The sequence below is a fragment of the Arachis hypogaea genome, chromosome 7, assembly GCF_003086295.3.
Source record: "Arachis hypogaea cultivar Tifrunner chromosome 7, arahy.Tifrunner.gnm2.J5K5, whole genome shotgun sequence".
NCBI classification, from domain to species: Eukaryota; Viridiplantae; Streptophyta; class Magnoliopsida; order Fabales; family Fabaceae; genus Arachis; species Arachis hypogaea.
This window is the reverse complement of record NC_092042.1, coordinates 1563143-1586851: the sequence shown is the minus strand read 5'-3', so window position 1 is coordinate 1586851 and position 23709 is coordinate 1563143. Positions and strand designations below refer to the sequence as shown.

The 23709-nt window shown below is 30.4% G+C and overlaps 3 protein-coding genes across 4 annotated transcripts; all 3 read left to right on the top strand.

Moving 5' to 3' along the window:
- The first annotated feature begins 137 nt into the window (after positions 1–137).
- On the top strand, positions 138–2287 carry LOC112701828 (transcription initiation factor TFIID subunit 9). The gene is made up of 3 exons (XM_025752596.3): positions 138–467; positions 894–1213; positions 1719–2287. The coding sequence occupies exons 2-3, from the start codon at positions 950–952 to the stop codon at positions 2013–2015; spliced, it is 561 nt and encodes a 186-aa protein (XP_025608381.1). The 5' UTR covers positions 138–467; positions 894–949; the 3' UTR covers positions 2016–2287.
- Positions 2288–3474: 1187 nt separating this feature from the next.
- LOC112701827 (uncharacterized) lies at positions 3475–5127 on the top strand. Of its 2 annotated transcripts, XM_072198927.1 has the most exons (3): positions 3631–3891; positions 4087–4123; positions 4424–5127. In XM_072198927.1, exons 1-3 carry the CDS (start codon positions 3879–3881, stop codon positions 4896–4898), a joined length of 525 nt encoding a protein of 174 aa, XP_072055028.1. In that variant the 5' UTR covers positions 3631–3878; the 3' UTR covers positions 4899–5127. The 2 variants fall into 2 exon arrangements, 1 of the variants encoding a protein (XP_072055028.1); XR_003811016.2 differs by having other exon boundaries at positions 3475–4123; positions 4345–5127.
- Positions 5128–15368: 10241 nt separating this feature from the next.
- Positions 15369–16537, top strand: LOC112701826 (nuclear transcription factor Y subunit B-3). The gene has a single exon (XM_025752594.3). It carries the CDS (start codon positions 15736–15738, stop codon positions 16321–16323), a length of 588 nt encoding a protein of 195 aa, XP_025608379.1. The 5' UTR covers positions 15369–15735; the 3' UTR covers positions 16324–16537.
- Positions 16538–23709: the final 7172 nt, after the last annotated feature.

Below are 23709 nucleotides of genomic sequence, written 5' to 3'. Positions count from 1 at the left end.
TTTGATTTTTAAATATTAAAGATATTAATTTTTACTGATAAAAATAATTATTTAAAAAATAAACACTTTAATTCTTTTATCATGTTATTATTTTTAAGAAACATTATAGACCAAATCTTCGCTTTTATAAAGATATTAAGACCAAAATTATTTTCTATTTTGTTTAAAACTATCAATACATGTAATCTTCTGTAATCTTCTAAAATATTAAGGATTAATCTATAAATTTTAATTTTTTTTAGCACTAACATGTGAAGTGAGATGTTGTTACCTAATGTGAACTTCAAAGTCTAAACGAGGTCGTTTTGCAAGGAACAAGGAGAAACAAAGCAGAGAATCTCTAATTCTCTTTGCAGATAGATTCTAAATTCACCTCCGCCGCTTCTACTACCGCGGCTTAGCCTCAACCCACCGGAGCTTTGTTCTACCTCCGCAAGCTCTTCTGTTGCTTCCCGTGGCCTGTTAGGGTTCGTTTTTCTAACTTTCTATTTTGTGACTTTTTTTTTTAATTAGTTACTTAGTTTCTAGGGTTTAGTTCATGTGAAACTTGTTCGTGTAATAATTTTTATTAAATTGAACTCCATTAAGTTCAAATCCCCGATTAGAATCCAAAATCTGACACGCAAAAGAATCATTAAGGGATAGTTTGTTTTGATCCGTCAACTAGAATGGAATAATTTGTTGTTTGCAATTGCATGGTAAGAAGACAACACAAGATCAACAATTGCATTTTGAGATTGAATTCTTTTGATAAATAACTTCTGGGAGGTCTATTGTTTTATTCTTCAAGAAGTGCATTTTACTCTTTTCTTTCTGGGAAGATTTGTTGCATTCATTCTACTGAAATAGCGTGAATATAGGCATATACTAAGATTGGTAATTACAATTTACAGACCAATAGGGTTTGTTGATGTCCCAAAAGTGAAGTCAGTTGAGTTGAATATCTGTTATGGCCGATAACGATGAGGATTCAGCAATGCCAAGGGATGCAAAGATTGTGAAGTCTTTGTTAAAATCAATGGGCGTTGAAGACTACGAACCTTGTGTTATACACAAATTTCTTGAGCTCTGGTATCGCTATGTCGTCGACATCTTAACCGATGCACAAGTCTACTCAGAGCATGCCTCCAAGTCTGCAATTGACTGTGATGATGTTAAGCTTGCTATTCAATCCAAGGTTAACTTCACCTTCTCCCAACCACCACCCCGAGAGGTATTTCAATTCAATTCTTTCCATTTTTTTCAATTTCTATTCTTCATACCTGGTTGTAGTTGAGATTGACATTGACATTTGTTTATTGGTATTGTTTAGGGTCAGCTTGTAGAACTTAATCTTGCATTTATTTTAGATTCATGGGGACTGTCAATTGAATTTAGAAAATTAGGAAGCTAGTGCTTCGATCTGTTTTCAGATGTAGTGGATCAAACATTGGTTAACTTGAAAGTAAGGTGAGTTCTAATCAAGATTTTAGGTGAAATCGAAAAAGTAAATTAAGTACGTAAAACATGAAATGGTAACAAGATTTAAATCGTAAAATCGTTAGACTTAGTACAATTTTGTAAAATCAATTAACTCATTTAAAATTGTAATATTGAAAGATTTTAAGAGTTGAATCGAGATTCTAGTAACTATGCTTGAAAGGATCCTTGTCAGTTGTGTTGAGTAACAAGTAATGCTAGAAAATTAGTAAGATATGTTATTTGTAATGTGACGGCAGGTGCTTCTGGAGTTGGCGCAAAACCGCAACAAGATACCATTGCCAAAGTCTATAGCAGGGCCTGGTCTTCCACTTCCACCTGATCAGGACACATTAATCAGTCCCAACTACCAGCTTGCGCTTCCGAACAACAAAAGGCCTGCGGAGCCCATGGAAGAAACAGAGGATGAAGAACCTGCTAATCCCAACCCTTCTCAGGAAGAGAAGACAGATATGATGATGCAACAGAATCCTCATCAGAGAGTGTCTTTTCCCCTCCCCAAACGCCAAAGGATCGATTCCCCATCCACCACTTAAATGTAACAGAAATGTATTGACTTGTAGAGTGAGTCCACTGGGTTTTCAGCTTGGAACAAAATCATCAAGAAACTGCTCATTTTATAGTGTGATCAGTGTTCATCTCAGCTGTATGATTGTATCTGTTGTCTTTGGATCCTTACAACTGAACTGAAAATGCATTCAATCAGTTCATTAGTCTGTATTTGCAATTTATTAAATCCTTGTTCCACCAGGCCACTAATTAATACTCCAAATTCATCAGAGTAATTAGGAGACTAGTTATTTATTCATATTTTGTGGCATTTGTTAAGTTTCATTTCTGTTTGAAGAGTTATATATATAACTTTTCTATGCAAATTTCCTATATTAATACTCTAAATCATTGCCACTTGTGTTAGTTAATAATAATAATAATAACAACAACAACACAAATCTCTTAATATCATAATTCATTTGACAAATCAAATCACGGGAAAGCATTATTTTCAACTATGCAGTGACTTTTTGTAAAATTAGCATCATTTCGTCATAGGCACGAGCAATGATTAGGAGTGAGATTATATATTAGAGCCAAGAATTATGCATAATTAATTTCAAAAAGGGACGGAAAGCTGACAACGACATTCACAATTCTTGTACATGTGAAAATGCTTTTCTTACTTTCCTGATATAAAAAAAAAAAAAAGCTAAAAAATGAGTTGCATCTTTTTTAGTGTGACTAAATTAGTTGCATTACCTATTGATCATTCATTTTTTTTCCATTTTGTATTTTAATGTTACAATCATCCTTTCAGCAAGCTCCTAATTATCACAGAAGAAAATTTTTTTTATTTGATTACTCACTCATGATGTCAGCATAATCACCTAGCACTTTATCTTTTGTTTTAGTTTCTAATTCGACAATTTAATAATTAATCTGTCAGAGATCTAAGTTTATTTAAAAATTTATTACTCATCAATAAATTACTACATATACAAGACAAAATACAAATATGTATACGTAACACTTTCTTATTACAATGGATTAGGATAGTTTATTTTCATTCACAATGGGCCTCCACACCATCAAAACATGCATCACATGCTGTCATGCTGAGGATAGAAATGGAACTCTAAATAGTTACTCCTTCATGGCTTTTCCCTCAAGACCCAAGACAATAGAAAATGGGTCAGTTTGCATTGCATTGCTCATTTCATTTATTATATATAATATAAAATTTGCAGGGTGTAAATTTCTTTGTTGACCAACACACATAAAAAATTATACATTGCTGCAGAAATCTATTATTCTGGATTTGTACGTTTCTTTTTATGCTTGTTGTGAAAGTCTTGTCTTGAAAAGAAATCATGCAATGCAATTCCATATGTATATATTCATCTGAAAAATATTTGTAAGATCTTAAAACACACCTTATATCTATACATATATATATGTTGCATAATTGTGAATAATTTTAGAAAATACACTAAATATATTTTAAAGCCATGCAAGATTGTATTAATTCGAGAGTTTGGTTTGTTTGACTCTGAATATAATATAGGGAGAATCAAGAAAGACCTTATTCTTAGGTATAGATTACCAATTTTGAGGTTTCTGTGCTACTTATATTGCCATGTGAAGGATACTCAGATATGAATGGCACATGCACTCGATAATTCCAATGCTTTTATGTTCCAAACATCGATGAAAAACAAACATCATAGCCATCTCCAAGATATATAATCATCTCAGTTTCACATTAACCAATTACTAAATATATATAACCAAAACAGTTTGGTTTTAATTGTCAGAAAAATATTGAACAAACAGTTGCTCAGAAGTAGGAAAAAGGAGAGTTAAAAAACTCACCAAATCTCAACTACTTGTTTGAAGCTATAATAATGAAGAAAAAGGGTATGATCCTTTGGATCTTATTCACATTTGTTGTGGATAAAATTAAACCTTTTTCTCCTTAGCTTTCCCTTTTCTTTTTAACATTTTTAGCAACAGTTCTACAAAATGGTATCAACTTTTTTCATAAAAGGCTCTTTTTTTGGCACCCCAAATTCCTTTTTCCCATGCTAATAAAAACCATGTATTTTACCACAGATAAAGACTACAGCTTGAACAAAAAAAAAAAATTCAGGTACTTTTTAACTTTCTCTGTATGTTTTTTCTTTTTTCATTTTTCTTCCTCCATAGATCTTCATCTCTTGTTTTCCATAGTTTCTACATACATAAGTAAATTTCAGTGAGTGAATATGGAGAAAGTATCAATTCAACAAATCTTTTGCAAGCTGTGTTATTTGCTACCTTTTGTTCTTGTTCTTGTTCTTGTTCTCTTTTCACTCTTATACTTCTTTTCAGTTTTTGAATCCTTTCCTCTTTCTCTTTTTACAACACTGGTTGCTCTTTTCACCACTTTGTTTCTTGTCACATTGACAAGGACAAAATGGTCCATAGATGAAAAGAATCTAATCCAAGATGTTACTAAAGAAAGTGAAATCAATGCTGATGAGAAGTATGAAGAACAACATGATGATCAAGATTCAGAAAGTCAAAGTACAAGTAGTTTTGAGAATGATCAAGAAAGAAGTGAAAATTATGGCATGATTTCTAATAGTGATGTTGAAGAGGAGGAGGAAGAGGAAGATAGCTTGATTGAAATCAAACTTCCAAACAGGTACTTGGTTGAGGAACCTAAGCAAAAATTTGAGTCTAATTTGACAGAGTTGTTCTTGCCAGAATACATGTTCAAGCAGAAGGGTCTAATGGATCTATTAGAAGAAATCAATGAGATAAATGAGGATGAAAATTTAATTGAAATTGATATTTCAATGGGATCTACCAAATGTCAAGATTTTAGAGTAAAGAAGGAATTGGCATATTATGGAGCAGATCAATGTGTTCTTAGTGATTGATAGAGATATTTCAATCTTATGCTGCCATTATTTCAGGTCTTGTTGTGTAGCAAATTTTCCACTTTACTAATTTTTGCACCTAAATTAGAAAATTGGAGTCCTTTTTTTTAATCTTTTTGCAGCTAATTATGTAAAAAATTTGAGCCCACAAAACATAGTATGATGATATTTTGTTTATAGTCATGATTCTAATCCGAAAAAGAAGAACATTATTGAGTGGGTGCATGAAGATTGTGTTCTTTTTTTCTTTATCTATCTTTTTTTTTCTTCCCACGATATTCTGTCTAATTTGGTAAACTAATAATTAATTCGTTGCAAAATCGAGCTCTATCTAAAAGTCTATGATAAATTCTCAACATACAAGCGTTTTTTTATACAAGTCTTTACAAGTGCACATTCTTCTTCTTCTTGCGCACGTTCTTCTTCCTCTTTCTCTTCTTCTTCTTCTTTTCTTTCGTTTCTAGCATTCTCTTTCTCCTTCTTCAACCATTACTGCACGTTTTTGCTGCACCTTCTTCTTCTTCTTATTGCACGTTCTTCTTCCTCTTTCTCTTCTTCTTCTTTTCTTTCGTTTCTTGCCTTCTATGTCTCCTTCTTCAACCGTTACTGCACGTTTTCACTGCACATTCTTCTTCTTCTTGCTGCACGTTCTTCTTCTTCTTCTTTTCTTTCGTTTCTTGCCTTCTCTTTCTCCTTCTTCATTTACGTGCTTTTCTCTCTGTTTTCTTTCTTTGTTATTCTCGATTTCCATTATTTTTTAACATCAATCTCTGAAATCGTTTTTAAAGAAGAAGAAGAAGCAGCAGAAGATGAGGAGGAGAAAGAGAAAGAGTTATGAATTATGCATAAGGTGTACTTCAACGAATTTTGGGTGTATTTCTTAAATCCTTTAGGTGTATTTCTGTAATCCTTTGGGTGTATTTCTATAATCGTTTGGGTGTATTTCTGTAATCGTTTGAGTGTATTTCTGTAATCATTTGGGTGTATTTCTAAAGTTCCATTATCTTCAAATTTGGCAAAAAACTCATTTTCATGGAGAAAGAAGAAGAAGAGTTGTTTATAATGCATGGTGAGTAGCGCGTTTTGGAAACAAGAAGTGGTTGAATAACGTCCATTTATTTACTCTTGAATGTGGGAGTGTAATGCGTGTTTTTTGTTGAGCTTGTGCCAACTTGTAAGCCAAAAAGACTTGTATGTGTAGCAGGCCTCAAAGTCTATTTCTATCCAATGAGTCATTACTTACACAAAGCGAGATTCAAATCTCTTGACACTTACTTAGACAAATGAGCGTGCTAACCACTCATCGATCGTGCTTTATCTTTTTTATTTTTATGCAGTTTGCAATATGCAATGCTAGTGTGCTACAATTGAATAAGGTTCAATTTTTATATTTCACAGGTATGTAAAGAAATGAACCTAATAATTTTGATTATGCCAATAATATTCTTCAGCTTTCTTTCTGCAAATATTGGAGCACCAACAATCAAAGGCGGATGAGTAATTTTCATACTATATACTTAAAAAAATGGTCCAAAGGAATCAAACAATATTATTTGCTTACTGAAAAATTTGATGTTTATTTATAAACAAATTCTACTACAACTAGATTAACTTGTGAAAAAAGAAAGATTAATTTATGAACACTACTCACCTCGTACTCACGTACTTTCTTTATTCTTGAATTTGGAAAGTGTTTAATTAAGTGAACACAAACTTTTGTTGTGAGAAATAATACTTGGGTTTAGTTAATATGTAGTTTAAGAATACATTTCAAAATTATTATTAATAAAAGCTTTTAAATTTTTTATTTTAATAGATGCATAATAGACTGAAAAATAAAAACTTATATTTTTTAAATAAATAAAAACTATTCATTACCTTAATATATGTTCAAAAATATATATTAGTTAATCTTTTCTCTTTTTTTCCATCCTCACCATTTATCATTTTCCTTATTTTTACGGTTATAGTTTCGCTTTCTTTCTTCACCTATCACATCACTTACCACTGTCATTCTCCAGTCGTCCACACCTTCACCTCGTATCCAGATAGTAGTGTGGAACGTTACAAAGCTCGCCTCGTTGCAAAGGGATTCACATAGGTTTTTGAAGTTGATTACAAAGATATCTTTAGTCCAGTTGTTAAATTGAGAACATTACGAGTGATTTTGGCTCTTGCTACTGTGAAAGACTGGCACTTGAAACAAATTGATGTTAACACTACGTTTTTGTATGGTGACTTAGATGAAGAAGTATACATGAAGGTACCAGAAGGACTTCATGCAAAGCCAGGGCAAGTATGCAAACTTGAGAAGTCACTATATGGATTGAAACAAGCTAGTAGGCAATGAAATTCAAAACTCAAATCTATTCTTGTGGAGCTGGGTTTCAAGCAGTGCCAACCAGATTATAGTTTGTTCACAAAATCAACTCCAAAAGGATTTTCATCAGTCTTAGTTTACGTTAATGATTTGGTTTTGGCAGGTGATGATCTTAATGAGATTGAGAATGTGAAGAAGATACTTGATGATAGATTTCGGATTAAAAATATTGGAAACCTCAAATATTTTCTCGGCTTAGAAGTGGCTAGGTCACAGAAAGGAATTGCTTTGTATCAATAAAAATATGTGCTGGATTTGTTTAAAGAAACAGGTTTTGAGGGATGCAAGCCTGCCCCCAACACCAATGGATTATGGTGCAAAGCTTAGTAAGAGTGATGGGGAGCTGTTGTCTAATTCTACCGAAGAATCATTGGAAAGTTGCTCTATCTTTCGAACACTAGGCCGGATATAAGTTTCACTATAGGGAAGTTGAGTCAATTTTTAGATTGTCCTACCACATAGCATTTGCGAGTTGCTCATCGAATATTGAGGTATGTGAAAGGATCCCCAGCTGCTGGCCTTAGCTTTTCTTCTCAACCAAATCAGACTTGAATCTCAGGCTTCTCATACTCGGATTAGGCAAGGTGTCCTGACTCCAGGAGGTCAATCTCACCCTATTGCTTTTACCTTGGATCATCTCTTGCTAGTTGGAAGAGTAAGAAGCAACTTACAGTCGCTGCTTCCTCCTCCGAAGCAAAATATAGGGCGCTGGCGCTTGCAACTTGGGAGGTCCAATGGTTGAGTTATGTTCTTCAGGAACTTGGCGCACCACTTTAGAAGGCAACGAACATTTACTGTGATAGCAAGTCTGCTGTGTATATAGCCACTAATCCAATCTTCCATGAGCGGACAAAGCATATCGAAGCGGATTGCCACATTGTCCGCAACAAACTACAAGAAGGCGTGATTAATCTGCTACCTATCTCTACACATGAGCAGGTTGCAGACATTTTGACTAAGCCACTATCACCAGGTCCTTTCCATTACATCCATAGTAAGCTTGGACAGCTGAACATCTTCGTGGTCAGCACTCCAAGCTTAAGAGAGGGTGTTACTTAACAAGAGAGTCTACTAATAGTTAGTTAAAAAAAACTGATTTGAGTAGTTAGATATTTATGCTAATTAGTAGTTAGCCAGCTGTGTATAAATATAAGAAGATCAGTTATGTAAAAGTGTGATTCATCATTTAATACAAGTTCGCATTTCCACTCCTTCTTCTCTCTAATTTTCTTATCCCCTGCATTCTTTCTCCGTTCTCATGCGCAGCCTTCAACAGCCGCCGCCCTTCCCTTTCCTTCACCCGCGTGCCACCTTTCCCTGGTTGTGGTTTCTTTTTTTTTTTTTTGCCTATGTTGCAGCACTTCCATATAGTTTTAGAATTCTGTTTTATAAATTTTTTGTAATCGAACTGTGTCTTCCTCTCAGACCAAAGTTTACATAAAACTTATCAATTTTCTTTCTTAGTTAATTAGTTTTAGATTTTATGTATTTTTTCGATTTGTAAGTGTCGCTCAGCTATTTCCTTAAATTTATGATGCACGGACACGACACGACACGGAAGACATGCCACATGCGAATTTTAAAATTTTATAAGACATGGGACACGCATACATATAAAACATAAAGTATTTTTTAGATGAATTGTAATCATATTTTGATATTTTATTGATATTAAAATATAAATTAATTTCTTAAATTATTTTTAATATCTTATTTTAATTATATCAATTATTTAAAATATTTGTTTATTTTAATAAATAATAATATATACTATATCTAAATTAATTTTACGAATATATATTAAGAATAAGATTGAACACACTACATGTGATAATATTTAAGTGTGTCCAAGCGTATCTAATGAAAAAAAATTTATTTTTTATTTTTTATTAAGACATAGACAGACACACATATCGAACAAATATCAGTAGTCTAAAATGTATCCGACATGTGGACACGTCAGCAAAGTGTGCATGCTTCATTTTGAACGAAAGTTTTTTGTCCTGAATTTTGGTTTCGATGATGGTCATGGGTCAGTCCGGGCTACGTTATCAAAGTATTGGGCTAAGGTTCTATCTGTTTAATGTCCAACAGTTATGACTTACGAGTAACTCCAAGACCCAAAAAAAAAATATACACTAACATTAACTTGTCTCATCTGTCTTGAGTGACAAAAAAAAAAGTTTGTCTCATTCCTTGTCAATTTGTATTTGTGTCAGGAAAATTTGAATTCTATCTTATACATATAATAATTTATTGGCTAGTAAAAAATTTTTAAATAGAGCTTAGATCGCGATGAATTAATCCTTGGAATACTGTGGAAAAAATTAATAAATAAAAGGTCATTATCAACTATACAATCTATTATAGCTTCACACACAAAGTATTAAATTTCTACGTACAATCTATTCCATGAAATCACGAGGTTGTAATATAATAAATTTGAACCGTTTTTACAGTTTATTTCACATTAGGGTTGCACAGAGGAGTTGCTTTCTTATAATGTGAACTCATTCTCCTGATCTTGAAAATTAAATTTCAAGATTATTATTATTGCTTAAAACTTCTATATCAACCTTTTTATTGGGTTCTAAGCACTGTTTTCTGACCTAATCTATACGCTAGCATTACTTCAAATAAATACAATAATGCAAGTGGAGCAATTCAAAAAGTTTATAGCCATGCTTTCTTCACTTATATTAGTGGCGCACCAAAACCATGCACCTACATTTATTATATAGCCCCCCTCAAATTAATTACAAGATTTAGATATCTTAATCTAAAATAATAATGTGTTATTTTGCATTGAGGAGGTGACTGGTGGAATATATAGTATAGTTTATAATTACATTTATCAAGTGTTGAAATTAAAAAAGACTCCATATTGTAAGGTTCGTTATTTAGAATACATAAAATAAGACCCATCATTATATAAAGTTTTCGTCAAAACTTGCATTACTATTGGTCATAGTCTCATAGAATAGGGTAAGTTCTGTTTCCTTTGACTTTTATATTCATAACACAAGATGATTGATATATTGAAGAATAACTTTTTGTTTAATGAAAAATGATTTACATTTGAGTCTAATTAGGAAATTAATTATTTATTATTTAGCTTATATCAACTAATTGTATTTAATTTTTTTTATTCTTATATATTAATTATTCTTTTTTTCGCTCTTTTCCTTTTTCGTTCTAATATCAGTAGTCGGTTATAATTATCACTGTCAGATATTCTAAATCTTTAACTATAAATTCTAAATCTTGAATTTTAAATTATAAACTATAAATTAAATCTTAACTCTTAAGTATTAATCCATATATTCTAAATTATGTATTTTAAATCTTATACTCTAAATTTTAAACTCTAAAAAGAAATAAGAATTAAAAAAATAATTTTGCAATAAAAAATAACTATATTAACTAACTAAAAATCAGTTCTTTATATTTATTGAGAAAAATATTAAGAGGTCAATATTTCCTATTAATATTAGTCAATATTTTAATTTTATACTATTAAAATTTAAAATTAAATAATATTTAGAATTTAAAATTTAATATTTAATGTTTAAAATTGATGAAAGATTAGCTAAAAAATGATAAATTTATCCAGTAATGTAGCTTTCTCATTTATTATTTACATTTAGACTTCTTTATATATGAACAAGTGTTATAGGTCAACACATTGAGTACCAAGAGGTGAAAATTATATATCATGTTTATTTATTTACTCTTCGAATCCTTCATGAAATACACCATATGTTCTCAAAAGCATAAGTTAACTTTTAACCCAAGCTTTCTTTACTCTCGTCTTAACTTGTTTTTATGATATAATAGGAAATCTTTTGAGGAGAAAATTAAACTATTAAAATTGGGAGACACTTATATAAAGACGTTGAAAACGTCTTTTTTTAAAGATATTTTTTAATAATTAAAATTTAACACATATAATTGATTAAATTGTATTATTTTTATTAAAATTAGATCATACAAATTAATTTGACCCAAAAGTTGGTGAATCAAATCTTGAATTAGTCTAAATTAATATTATTATTTTTTTATAAAAAATAACTACAATACTCTTATTATAAAAAATAATTAAAATACTCTTATTATATATATTAATTTTAATAATTCTAAATTATAGCCCTTTATTTATCTGTCCTTATAGGATTAGAATTTAGAATTTTCATATATATATATATATATATATATATATGAGTATTTTAATTATTTTCTGTAATAAGGATATTGTAGTTATTTTTTATAAAAAATAATGTTAATTTAGATCAGTTTAAGATTTGATTTACCATTTTCTCAATCAAATTAATTTATCTGACCTAATTTTGACAAAAATAATACGATTTAATCGATTATATATGTTAAATTTTAACTACTAAAAAATATCTTAAAAAAATATTTTAAACATCTTTATTTGAGTGACCCCCGTAAAAATTACCTCGCCATGCATGATTATTCTATCTTATATACAGATTATTCTATCATACGAGTTAAAATATTATTATTAGAAGCAAATGTTAAACTGAATTTGATATCACTATATATATAATTAGAAATGCTTTGGCCATTACTATGATAATTTGCGGAAAAAACAAAGGAATACCGTCACAAGAAAAGAAAGAAACAAGGAAATGACATCACATCAAGAGATTAGAAATTAAAACAATGATGCATGGGTCGGTGACCCACTTAGCTAGTAGTTTGCATTGTACATCCCTAATAATGTTTTTAATAGTGGAGAGACCTACATGCAATGTCATTGTTTTTGTGACCACATTTTATAACTAATGCTACCTCTTTGCAATGCCTCAAAGCCCTATATGTTCGTCTTCAAATGCTTCATTATTGTGCATGGGTCCATATATAAACAGAATAACAGAATATGAAGCTTTTTCATGATTTTTATGATAGATTTATATTTTTTAAGAAAATAAAATTTAATTTAATTTTAATACACCACGAGTGTAAAACTATTTTAGATGTATATCTAATCACATAACGCTATATTAACTAAAATAATTACCTTTTATATTAATTACGTAGATAGTCATCAAAAGAATGGTTGTAATAACTGCACGATTATTGTGTAAAACGTTTTATACTATCAATGTATTAAAATTAAACTCGATAAAATATAAGTAATTTTTTAAAAAAAATTTAATAAAACACTATACTTATAAATTCTTAAAAAATATAATGTTGAATACTATTTATTTTTTTTAATTAGAGATCTATAATTCTATTTTATAATTTTTTAGGTAATTACTTAATTTTTTTCCCCTCGAAAAACCTCGCTATAAATTTTGTCGTAAAATTTTCTTAAATAATACTTACTTAATACTTTATTTTATTTAAAACCTATAAATCTATATATTACAAAATTTCTACAGAAACCTATTTATCTTATTACTCTAAATATAAATATGCTTTTTGACAATGATTATTAATTTCAGAAAGAAAATGAGGAAAAAGAAAATCATTGTATCACTCAAATACAAAAAGATCATCAGTATTGAGCACTCCCATTTTAGATTTTATTAATACCACTAGCTTGTAGATATTTTGAGATATTTTGGAAATAAAAGCGTATGGTCCGTTCACGTCAAACTGATCCATTATATTTATATATACAATCTAAGGTCTTTTCTTCTTTTATTGAGTGTGTAATGATGTATGATATTGATTGATTTTTTCCTTTTCTTTATGGCTTAGATTTTTCTTTTGAATGTAAAGGCTTGTATTCATTGCCATCCTTTCTCTTTTTCATATAGTATTTTAGGAAGCGATTCCTTTTATGTTTAGTTTTATTTATTATATTTTTTTAAAAAATAAAAGTTAGTTTCTTTAAAATATTTGACAATACATTGTTGTAAAATTTAAGAAGTTGATTGGTTTGATTATTTTTATTTTTACCTTAAATCATAAACTATTAATACTAAATCTTCCACAAAAACAAGAATTTTAGAATAAAAAAATTGATTAATATTCGTTAACTAAAAATTAATTTTTTTTATACTTTTTTCTTAAAAAAAAGCTAAAATTGACAAATTTTGTGGGTAAAAAAATACCTGTCAGTTTAAACACTAAAGAAAATAAACACAAGCTAAGAATTAAGGTTGAACTAATAATTTAATCAAATATTTTGGATTTAATATTTTAAACACTAAATATAAAACTGTGTTACAATTTTATTGCTTAAACAATCTTACTATAGAATAACAGTAATGTTAGAGAATCAGCATATTTTATAATTTATAATTATTAATTGACTATTATTAAAATTTTTAATAGCATAAAATTACATTTAATAATATAATATTACACATTTTTTTAATAATTAAATATTTGCTAAATTTTAATAAAGGTATTTTTTTTTGAGATTTTTTTATAGAATAATACAGTCCTTAAATTTCGGAAGAAAAAAAAAAGACCCTAAAACAGTACCATATAGTGTACGTAAGTGTTAAGTTTCTTTAACTAGAAGAATATGTGCACAAGGATCAGATTAGATATCATCATTTGTGAGTAGCAGCCTACAAAATATTCTAAAGAATAATTTTATTCTCATCGAAAACAACTTTAGCCACGCAATTCATATTTTTGAAGTGAAAGTAGAGATACATATATATCTTGTTTACACAAATGTACAATCATGAAGAAGAAATTAAATTTACTTGACAAGGAAATTAAGGATATAATCACGATCTCTCTGATCCATTTCATTATTCCACGTCCTTGGTGATCTTTATTTATGCCCTACAATGAATAATTCACACATGCACTTTTGCCAACTTTCTCAGCATGCATATATCTATGGATTAATATTTGATTTGATTGCTAGACACAAAACGTTAAAAGACACACTCCTTATAAGTAGTCCTAACTCATGTATCACCGACACATCTAATCATAATCAAAATGCCCTCTCAAATTTTTCAGATATTTTATTTTAATAATTAAATAAATAATAAATATATTAAAATTTTAGAATTTTAATTTATCATATGTCTTTAATTAAAGCTCCAAAATGAAAACCCAGGCTTACAAAAGAAGTTATAATGGTTAATAGTTAATACTTGTTTTGGGGCATACATGGTTTAGTTTTGTCCACGCAATTATATGCATTAAGTTGGCTGCATTTGAATATATAATATTCATCGTAAGATCTTATGCTTTGAGATAACGAGATTAGGCTAAATCTGTTTGTAAATTAGAGTTGTCTTATTGCGAGATGTCACAGCAATATGCTGAACTCCACGCTGTAATTTATGATTCTTCTAGAAAAATACCCTAGACTAAAAATAGACGAATTATATAATGTGAAAATTTAGGTGAAATTGACTTCACGTAAAGTTAATATATGAGAGTCGTTAGATAAAAAGTTAATAAAATTAGTCAAATCATCTAATTGATCTTAAGTATCAACTTCACGTGAAGTCGACTGCACATGAATTTCTATAGAGGAAAAAAAATAAGGGTTGATCGAAGTAATCATTATTTTATTGAAGGAAGCTACTAAGAATAAAAGGGTTTCCACCTAAGATATTTATTTTTGTATGAGATATGATGAAAAGAAAAGTTAATTGGTCATTGACCAAGTATGAACCATTAAAAATGAGCAGAGAAAGATTAATTCATGCATGTACCTCCCAGCACTCTCTACCTATCAGAAAAGAATCAAATCAAAGAAAACAACTATTGGTCTCTTAGCTTAAATAGAATTGAATTAGGAGATAATGGTTTTTTTTTTGTAATATCAATTAACTTTTAAGATTTTATATTTTAATCCTAAATATTCAAAAAATTTAAATTAAGAGAAATCTTATGACAAAAAATTAATTAATATTAATTAAAAGTTAATTTTCTATATCTGTTCAAATAAATAATATTGAATTTAAAGAAAAAGGAGAGGGTGATTAGAGAGTCCAAGTCAGACCAAGTGGCAGATACCATATGAACGGTGAAGATCACTCAGTCCCTCACCCAATCCAACGGATAAAAATCCGTCCGCGTAAGCTTACACTTATCGACTAACAACGGTTCAGAACGCTCCACGTGTCCACCAGATAAACCCCCTTATTAACCAACCAACTCAACGAACCCCTTCCTTCACTCCCCACTCCCCAACTCCCAACTCCCTCACTCTCTCTATCTCTTTCTCCTCCTTCTCCGCCGCCCCCGGCCGCCGCCACCACCACCAACTGACTCACCAAGTCACCATCCTCCACCTCACCTTCACTGAGCCGCAATTCGTCAAAACCTCTCCTTCACTCTCAAGTCAACGCACATTCAAAAATTCGAGAAAATTCGGTCATTGAATAATCCAATCACTGAGCTTCAGCTTCAGATTCCTAGGGTTCTTCTTTCGAATCCAATCCAGCAAATCAGAGCGATTCAACGATTCGAAACCGAGTTGAGAAGTAGTGAGTTAGGTTAATGGCGGACTCGGACAACGAGTCAGGAGGCGCGCAGAACGCCGGGAACAATAACAGCGAGCTGTCGCCGCGGGAACAGGACCGGTTCCTACCGATCGCGAACGTGAGCAGGATCATGAAGAAGGCGCTTCCGGCGAACGCGAAGATCTCGAAGGACGCGAAGGAGACGGTGCAGGAGTGTGTTTCGGAGTTCATCAGCTTCATCACCGGCGAGGCCTCCGACAAGTGCCAGCGCGAGAAGCGGAAGACGATCAACGGCGACGATTTGCTTTGGGCGATGACGACGCTAGGGTTCGAGGAGTACGTGGAGCCGCTCAAGATTTATCTTCAGAGGTTCAGGGAAATGGAAGGTGAGAAGAGCGTTGCGGCGCGTGACAAGGACGCGGTTGGGGTCAACGCCGCATACGATTACGGAGGAGGTGGTAGTGGTGGCGCAATGGGGATGATGATGAACCAGGGACACGTGTACGGCTCTGGTGCGTTTCATCAAGTGGCTGTGAGTGGTGGAGGTAGTGGTGGTCCTGTTATGGGTAAGAGTGGTGGGCCCAATTATCCGGGTGCTGGATCTAATGCAGGTAGACCCAGATAGATGTCGTGGTCTTCTTATTTTGTGACGTGTTTGGACATGCCTTTTTAATTTTTATAATTTTTAATATTCCATTTTTAATCCGCAAGAACTTTTTTAAACTAATGTATTGTATAGGGTAGGTAATTTGGGAATGGGGGACTTCGTATTAAAAACTCTTAAATTGAGTCGAATTCTATATTACACCAAAAATAAAATAATAAAAATATTTTAATCAGTATGAATTGTAAGAGAGTGACACTCGTGAAGCCAAACATGGCTTGATGTTGTAAGTTGTAAGTTCTTTCTTGTCCATTAACATCAATTAGTTACTAGTTATAATAATAATAATTTAATCAGTTGTTGTTACTGTTTTATATTGGTATTAGATGAATGAAGACTCAGGTTTGAAAATCTTTTTCGTTTATTTTTTTTGGTGGGACTGCGGTTTGAAAAGTTGAGTTTGTGTCCATTGCGAATGAATCGAAGACGACAAATCAAAGGCTTATGCCTGTAGTTTTTAAATCAAAATTTTATAAATAATAGTACTAAGAAAAAAAATAACAAAAATCATTTTTTCAACTAATTTTTGTGATAAAATGAGAGTAGTAAAATGAGAACATAAAAGTCAAACTGTGATTGGTTGAAGTAGTTTTTCAGCTATAAAACTCGACTTTGGAATATATAAAAGGAAAAATAAAAGGGAGAATATTTGGAAGGTTAAAAAAAGGTTCATGCAACTAACGATGACTAACTTTATTATTCCTTCATTCACATGCTAGTATGCTACAATATACGTAAGAGAAATTATAACCTTTTTTCTTTTGGATAAGAGAGAAATTAAAAGCATATCAATTGAAATTTGAATAACATACTGAAAGTGACATGCAAACATAAATAGCTAGATATGCCTCTGCATTCGCATTGGTTGGTTTCTGTGGGATCCAGATCTAGATGGCTTCGGCGGAGTTTGTACATTTTAATATATGAGACCTGTGTGAATCTAACATATTCGGGTCTTAGCTACACAAATTTGACAGCATGAGTATTTATTTAGCTCTGTACTATGTCGTTGCCAATAAACACTTAGATTTGCGGGTATGTGTTCCTAACTGCAATTTCGAAGGATGAACATGTAACAGTTATATTGAGTTTGAGAAACAATAATATTAGTTTGATAATGATAACTATACAGTAGCATTTGGTGGAGAGACAAAGACAGAACTGAGACTGAGAGACTGAGACTAAGAGATAGAGATTGAAATAAGTCTCAGTATCTTATTGGTACAGAGTGGGAAACAAAAATTGAAACAAGAATTAAGCTCTAATTTAATTTGCACAAAGGGTAAAATCATAATTAATTAATTGAAATGAGAGTATTTTAGGTATAAAATGTTATTAAAATTTCGGTCACAATTTCTAAAAATTTTAGTCTCCTGTGTCCCTACTTTTTGGAAGTACTGAAATACTAAAATTTTAAAGACAAAGACAGAAAATTTAATACCAGTCTCTAAACCAACAAACATGATACTGAGTGTCATTCAAGTCTCTGTCTCAGTACCTCAAAACAAACGCTACCTATAAGTCTTTGAGTTTGAAAGTCCAAGTGATATTTGACGAGTGTTGTTTATGCCGGCTTAAAATGAAATGAGAAAGTTTAGGAACAGTATTTTTATTAAAATTTTGAGCACTTAACCAATAAAAGACAAGTAAGTAATCTCACACTATTGAATAAAATCTCACACAATTAAAAACACTAATAATGAGTAATTGATGACTACAAATTACAAAACTTGCTGACATCCTATCACTTTTCTAATGAAATATATGCATAATCCAAGAAAAAAATAAAGCAAATCAATATTTGGACAAAATAAAGGGATATTGCAGTAATTACATAGACATGGACATCAAGCATTTATCTGAAATCTGAATATTAGTCAAATTAAACTTCAGCCATTTGGGTATAGCACAAAAACAAGAAGGGAAAGTGAGTTTGTTAGTTTTAAGCTTCTTTGTTAAAATTTGATGGAGGAAAAAGATCAATTTTTTGAGTCAAAGAAAAGATCAATGATACTGATTTGGTTAGCACAACTAAGGATAAAGTGCTAATAACATAAGAAAGAAAAAGAAATAGTAAGGACAACGCACTTCTATCCATGATCTTCTGCTATCGCAATATTTTTCTTTGCTTTTTAGCACCTCCATTATTTCTGCTATAATACTCTGATTCAGGAAGAAGAATGCAAGTTCAACACAGTCCTTTATGCTCATATATGGTACCAAAAGACAGTTTCAAATTTTGGAAGCAATCCACCTAAATAAAAAAGACATTCGGTCAAGAGTTGAAGATAAAGAGTAAGAAATTTAAATTTGGTGTTTTTATAGTATTTTTGTCACATTCATCTTCTTCTTCATTTTGTTCATTAAATATGTTATTTTTTTAGTTTATTTTTCTTTGTTTTCATGGTAAAATACAAATATTTGAGGCATTAATAAAAACCATTAAGAGAAGAAATAAAGAAATATTTACTTAAAAAAAATTATTGAATGTCAAATTCTTTTGATGTATTTTCTATTTTGTGTCATCAATATTAAAGATTTTTCTTACGAAATTAGGAGAACATTTAGTATCCAAATCTAAGCTAGGTTAGCTTAATGATGACAAATTTAGTATGAAGCTTGTGTATTTCTTAATAGAATTATAAAAAATTTTAGAAAATTAATGTATGCAATTTTTTAAAATTATATAATTGTTGTGGTAAAGACTTGATATATGCCATATTATACTAAGTGGATGAATAAAGATTTATGGTGGTGCAAATTTTTATTCTCTGTTCTATTTTTTATTTTGTTTTTATAAGATAAAATTAAAATGTCTCCTCCATAATCATTTTAATAGACATTTCAAAAGATTTCTTGCAATTCTTTTTAGTATAGAATGAGTCAATCATTCACTTTGGTATCTTATTGAAAAAATATGGTGATATTATTCTTCCATTGATCAAGAATTTCGATTTTTTAAAAGTATCACGGCCATCCAATAAGAAGGGTGAACAATTGGCTGAATCTCGTGAAACCATTTCATAAAAGTTCATTGATATCTTCTTTTTTTAAAGCAAATCGACTTCGATTATTGAATAATCAATATTACTTTTATTTCTATTGTAATAAAAGATTCCCTTTTTTTGAGACTGGAAACTTGCTTACTCTCTTCCTTCCCATCCTTTCTCACGAATTGGATTCGAACCAATATCTCTGAAAACTTTTTTTTAGTAGATCGTCCTCCTCATTATAGTCCTCCTAAAATCAAGAGCATTTCGTCGAAAAACATCCTGTCTTTTTACCTGAGTCTTGCAGCATTTAAGATTCAATTAATTTTGGTAAAAAAGTTAAAATACAACTTTGGATTCAACCTCTTTTTTTAGAGCATTGATAAGCCATCAAGTTATACTTGCATTCCTTTGTTTATATAGTTAGCTATGAAGCATGGACACTTCGATGAGTTACCGTGTTCGCGTATCAGACACATTTCGGACACGACACTCATCGACACTCGTCCGACACGCGTGTCTGCCGTGTCCAACCGTGTCTTAATAAAAAATAAAAAAATTCTTCTTCGGACACACTTGGACACACCTAAATACCATTACGTGTCCTCGTGTCTAGCCTTATTCTTAACATATATCGTTGAAATGAGTTTAAAAATAATATATATTATTTATTAAAACAAAAAATATTTTAAATACTTTTATATAGTTAAAAAAAGACATTAAAAACAGTTAAAAAATATTTTATATTTTAACAACAATAAAATATCAAAAATTCATTATAATTTATCTAAAAAATACTCTATATTCCATATATATGCCGTGTTTTCGTATCTTATAAGATTTTAAAATTTATGTATCCGCGTGTTCCGTGTCGTGTCGTGTCCCATGTCTGTGTCAGTGTCAGTGCATCATAGATAGTTAGTTAAGGAATGAAATATGTGATACCATGAATCCGTGATAGATAGAGGCATTTGCGTGAGTTTCAAGTTTTCATCAATGTACAAGTATGTGAGACTAGATCTTTTAAGAGTTAATTATCAATTCATTACTTGAAAAATTAAGTGTTAAAAAAAATTTTGTAATATGTTATTGACAAAATAATTTCATACAAATTTAAAAATGTTATAATTTTTTTTTTGTTTTTAGTAGATAATTTATTCATGTAGATTTAAATTTTTGTGGTAATATTTAAATAAATATTTAAAAAGTGCATAAAAAATTTTAAAATAAAATTTGATTTTTAGATTTTTTTTAATTTTTCAAAAAAAATTTGGTGATTCACAATAAAAAATATTTTAAAAAAATTTACTTAACATAAAATTTCCAAATTTTAAAGATGAAAATAACTTTTTTTTAATAAAGGTTACAAAAAATTGCATCAAAAACTAATTTGTAAAACCTTTTTTAAATATATATTTAATATTATTTTTTTTGTTGTATTTTAAATTTTTCGAAAGTTTATTCGTGTTAATATTTTTTGGGGTTATTTTATTAGCAATATGAACTTTCGAGTACTATTTAATAGTTTACTCACTTTTAAGTTCTACTAATTTTATTGTCTTTTTGGTTGGAGGTAGAAATCTTATCCTATGGTATTTCTCAATTTATCATACTAATAATTAATTCGTCATAAATTAAAGATTTATTTAAGGATTTGTTATTAATTAATAATTTGTTGTATATAAAAAATGAGATTAGAGCCTTTAGTACTTAATTAAGTAGACTAGTAAATTAATGACTAGAGTAACCCAAGTTGGTTTGATGGGATAAATCTGTTTATGAAAATCTTCGTTTTGGGTTGGACTGTCTGTTTCATAATCTTAAGGACTATGTAAGGTGAATTGATGGGCCAATTCCAATTCTATTGCATGGGCCAAACAGATGCTAGAGTCGGAGAAACAACACAAAAGATGATCCACAAAAACGAAACATAACAAGACAAAAAAAAAAAACATGCTTTATATATATATAATTAAATAAAAAGGTAATTAGAGTTGAAGACAAATACATGATAATATGTCCAAATGGTAAAGATATAAATGATAAAGGACGAGAATAAAGGAATATAGAAACCTATAAATCACGCATACTTCGTTGAGTATTGTATTCATGTGTCGAACACATTTTGAAATATAACATTTACGATATACGTGTCTGTTGTATTTAATCATGTCTTAATAAAAAATAAAAAATTATTTTCCATACTTAAATACCATCACGTGTCAGCGTATCCAGTTTTATTCTTAACATATATTTTTAAAATAAATTTAGATATAATATATGTTATTATTTATTAAAACAAAAAATATTTTAAATATTTAATATAATTAAAATAAGACATTAAAAATAATTAAAAATTTTAATATCAATAAAATATTAAAATATCATTATAATTTATTTAACAAATAATTTATATTTTATATATATACATATTTTCATGTCATGTAAAATTTTAAAATTTGCGTGTCGGTGTATCCCGTATAATACGTGTCGTGTTAGTGCCAGTGCCAATGTCGTGCATCATAGATAGAAACAAAAAAATAGGTATCGAATTTTTTTTTCCATAGATATTTGCATTACTTAGAGGAGTTACCTCTTTTAAATGACAGGAAAAAAAAAAAAACAATTGTACGATACAAGTTCTGTGGAAGAAAAAGAGATAATCTGCTGGATCCATCTCATATCATTGATGAAGATAAATCACCGTCATTAAAATTATTTGAAACAGAGATATGAATGGAGAGAATCAAGCAAGTAATCAGAGACTTGAATTTTTTATTTCCAAATATAATTCACACCGATTGATCCATGAACCGAACCATTGCCAATTTTCAACGTTCAATTCACCCCGTTTCAAGTTCAACTCTCCTACTAAGTCCTATATATATACACATTAACACTCTCACTCAGACACAGACACATTACACACGTTTGATTTCTACGAATATTGTTTTGTTCCAAAATCTCATATTATTCACTTACGATGATGATGCGGCGTCTTAATATTGTGGCGGTTTTCTCTTTGATTGTTTCGCTCTTCCTCTCGCATTCTCTTGTTATAGCAAAACGCCACCATGAACACCATTCTCCGTCACCTTCTCCGGCGCACTCTCCGAGATATCATCACCCATCCCCTGCGAAGTCTCCGTCATTACCGCCGAAATCCGCCACTCCGACGGTTCCTTCATATGGTCCTTCGTCACCGTCTCCGGCAACAACACCAGCAGCGGTTTCTCCGACGATTCATTCCCCGGCTCCGGCTCCCAGCCGTCAGAACCATAGTTTAACACCGGCACTGGCACCGGTAGCTTATCCTCCGTCTCCAAAGAGTGGTCTGTCACCGGTGGCTCATTCTCCGACTCCAAAGAGTGGCCCCACACCCGAACCAGTGCCAGCGCCAAATGCAGGAGAGAGTAGGATTCCAGCTCCGGCGAGTTCTTCTCCGACGGGGATTTCAGAGCCATCTGAAAATGACGAAGAGAATCATAAGGGTTCGGGTTCGAAATTGGGTGTTACTGTTACCTTGTTTGCTTTATCAGTCTTTCTCGTTTTGGCCATGTAGCCATGGCGGTTCATGTTACGTTGTTTCGTTCTCTTCTTTTTTTCGTTCATTATTCTTTGGAGACTCGTTAAGTGCTTCATTTTATTTTATTTTTAATTTGTATTTTATTTGTATTGTTTAATATTTTATAAGATGATTAATTTAAAGTTGCATTTTAAAATATCTATGAAAATTGAAAAGAGAATTCACATTGGATGCAAATATGCAATTAAAAATGTGTAACTAATAACGAATTATCTTTTGAAGAGGATGATGATATATTTTTTCAGAAAATATTTTTTAATGATCTTAACATAATTACTGTAAATGAAATAATAGAAAAGTATAAGAGACTAGTAATTTTTGTAATTTTTTATTAACATTTAAGTATCAAAATAAAAATGAATAATCTTTCACTATTATTAAAAATATTATTAATGATTAATTAATGATTACAAAACACTTATATTATTGGCCCTAACATTCCTCTGAAATTATATTGAAGTGTCATTTAGCCTATTAAAATTACCATAATAATTTACATATGATAAAACAAAATAATATAATGTAATTGAGATGAATTGACTCATCATCGTTTTAAATCAAGTGTCGTTGAATATGAAAAAAAAAAATTACCAAAATATAAAAGGACTCATTACTTGTCGTGGTGCTGGTATAATAATCTCTCCATATATATATGATACTTATAAAGAAAAGAAGAATTCTTCATATGTTTGAGAATTAATGTATTTTTTAGATTCCATTTAAATATATAAACCTTTTAATATAAAATTTAGCTAACATATTTATTCTAAA

Coding starts and splice junctions, on each gene's coding strand:
- LOC112701828 (XM_025752596.3), top strand. CDS start 950: ATGGCCGATAACGATGAGGATTCAGCAATGCCAAGGGATGCAAAGATT. Junction 1,214..1,718: donor CCCAACCACCACCCCGAGAG/GTATTTCAATTC, acceptor ATGTGACGGCAG/GTGCTTCTGGAGTTGGCGCA.
- LOC112701827 (XM_072198927.1), top strand. Junction 4,124..4,423: donor AACAAAAAAAAAAAATTCAG/GTACTTTTTAAC, acceptor CACATTGACAAG/GACAAAATGGTCCATAGATG.
- LOC112701826 (XM_025752594.3), top strand. CDS start 15,736: ATGGCGGACTCGGACAACGAGTCAGGAGGCGCGCAGAACGCCGGGAAC.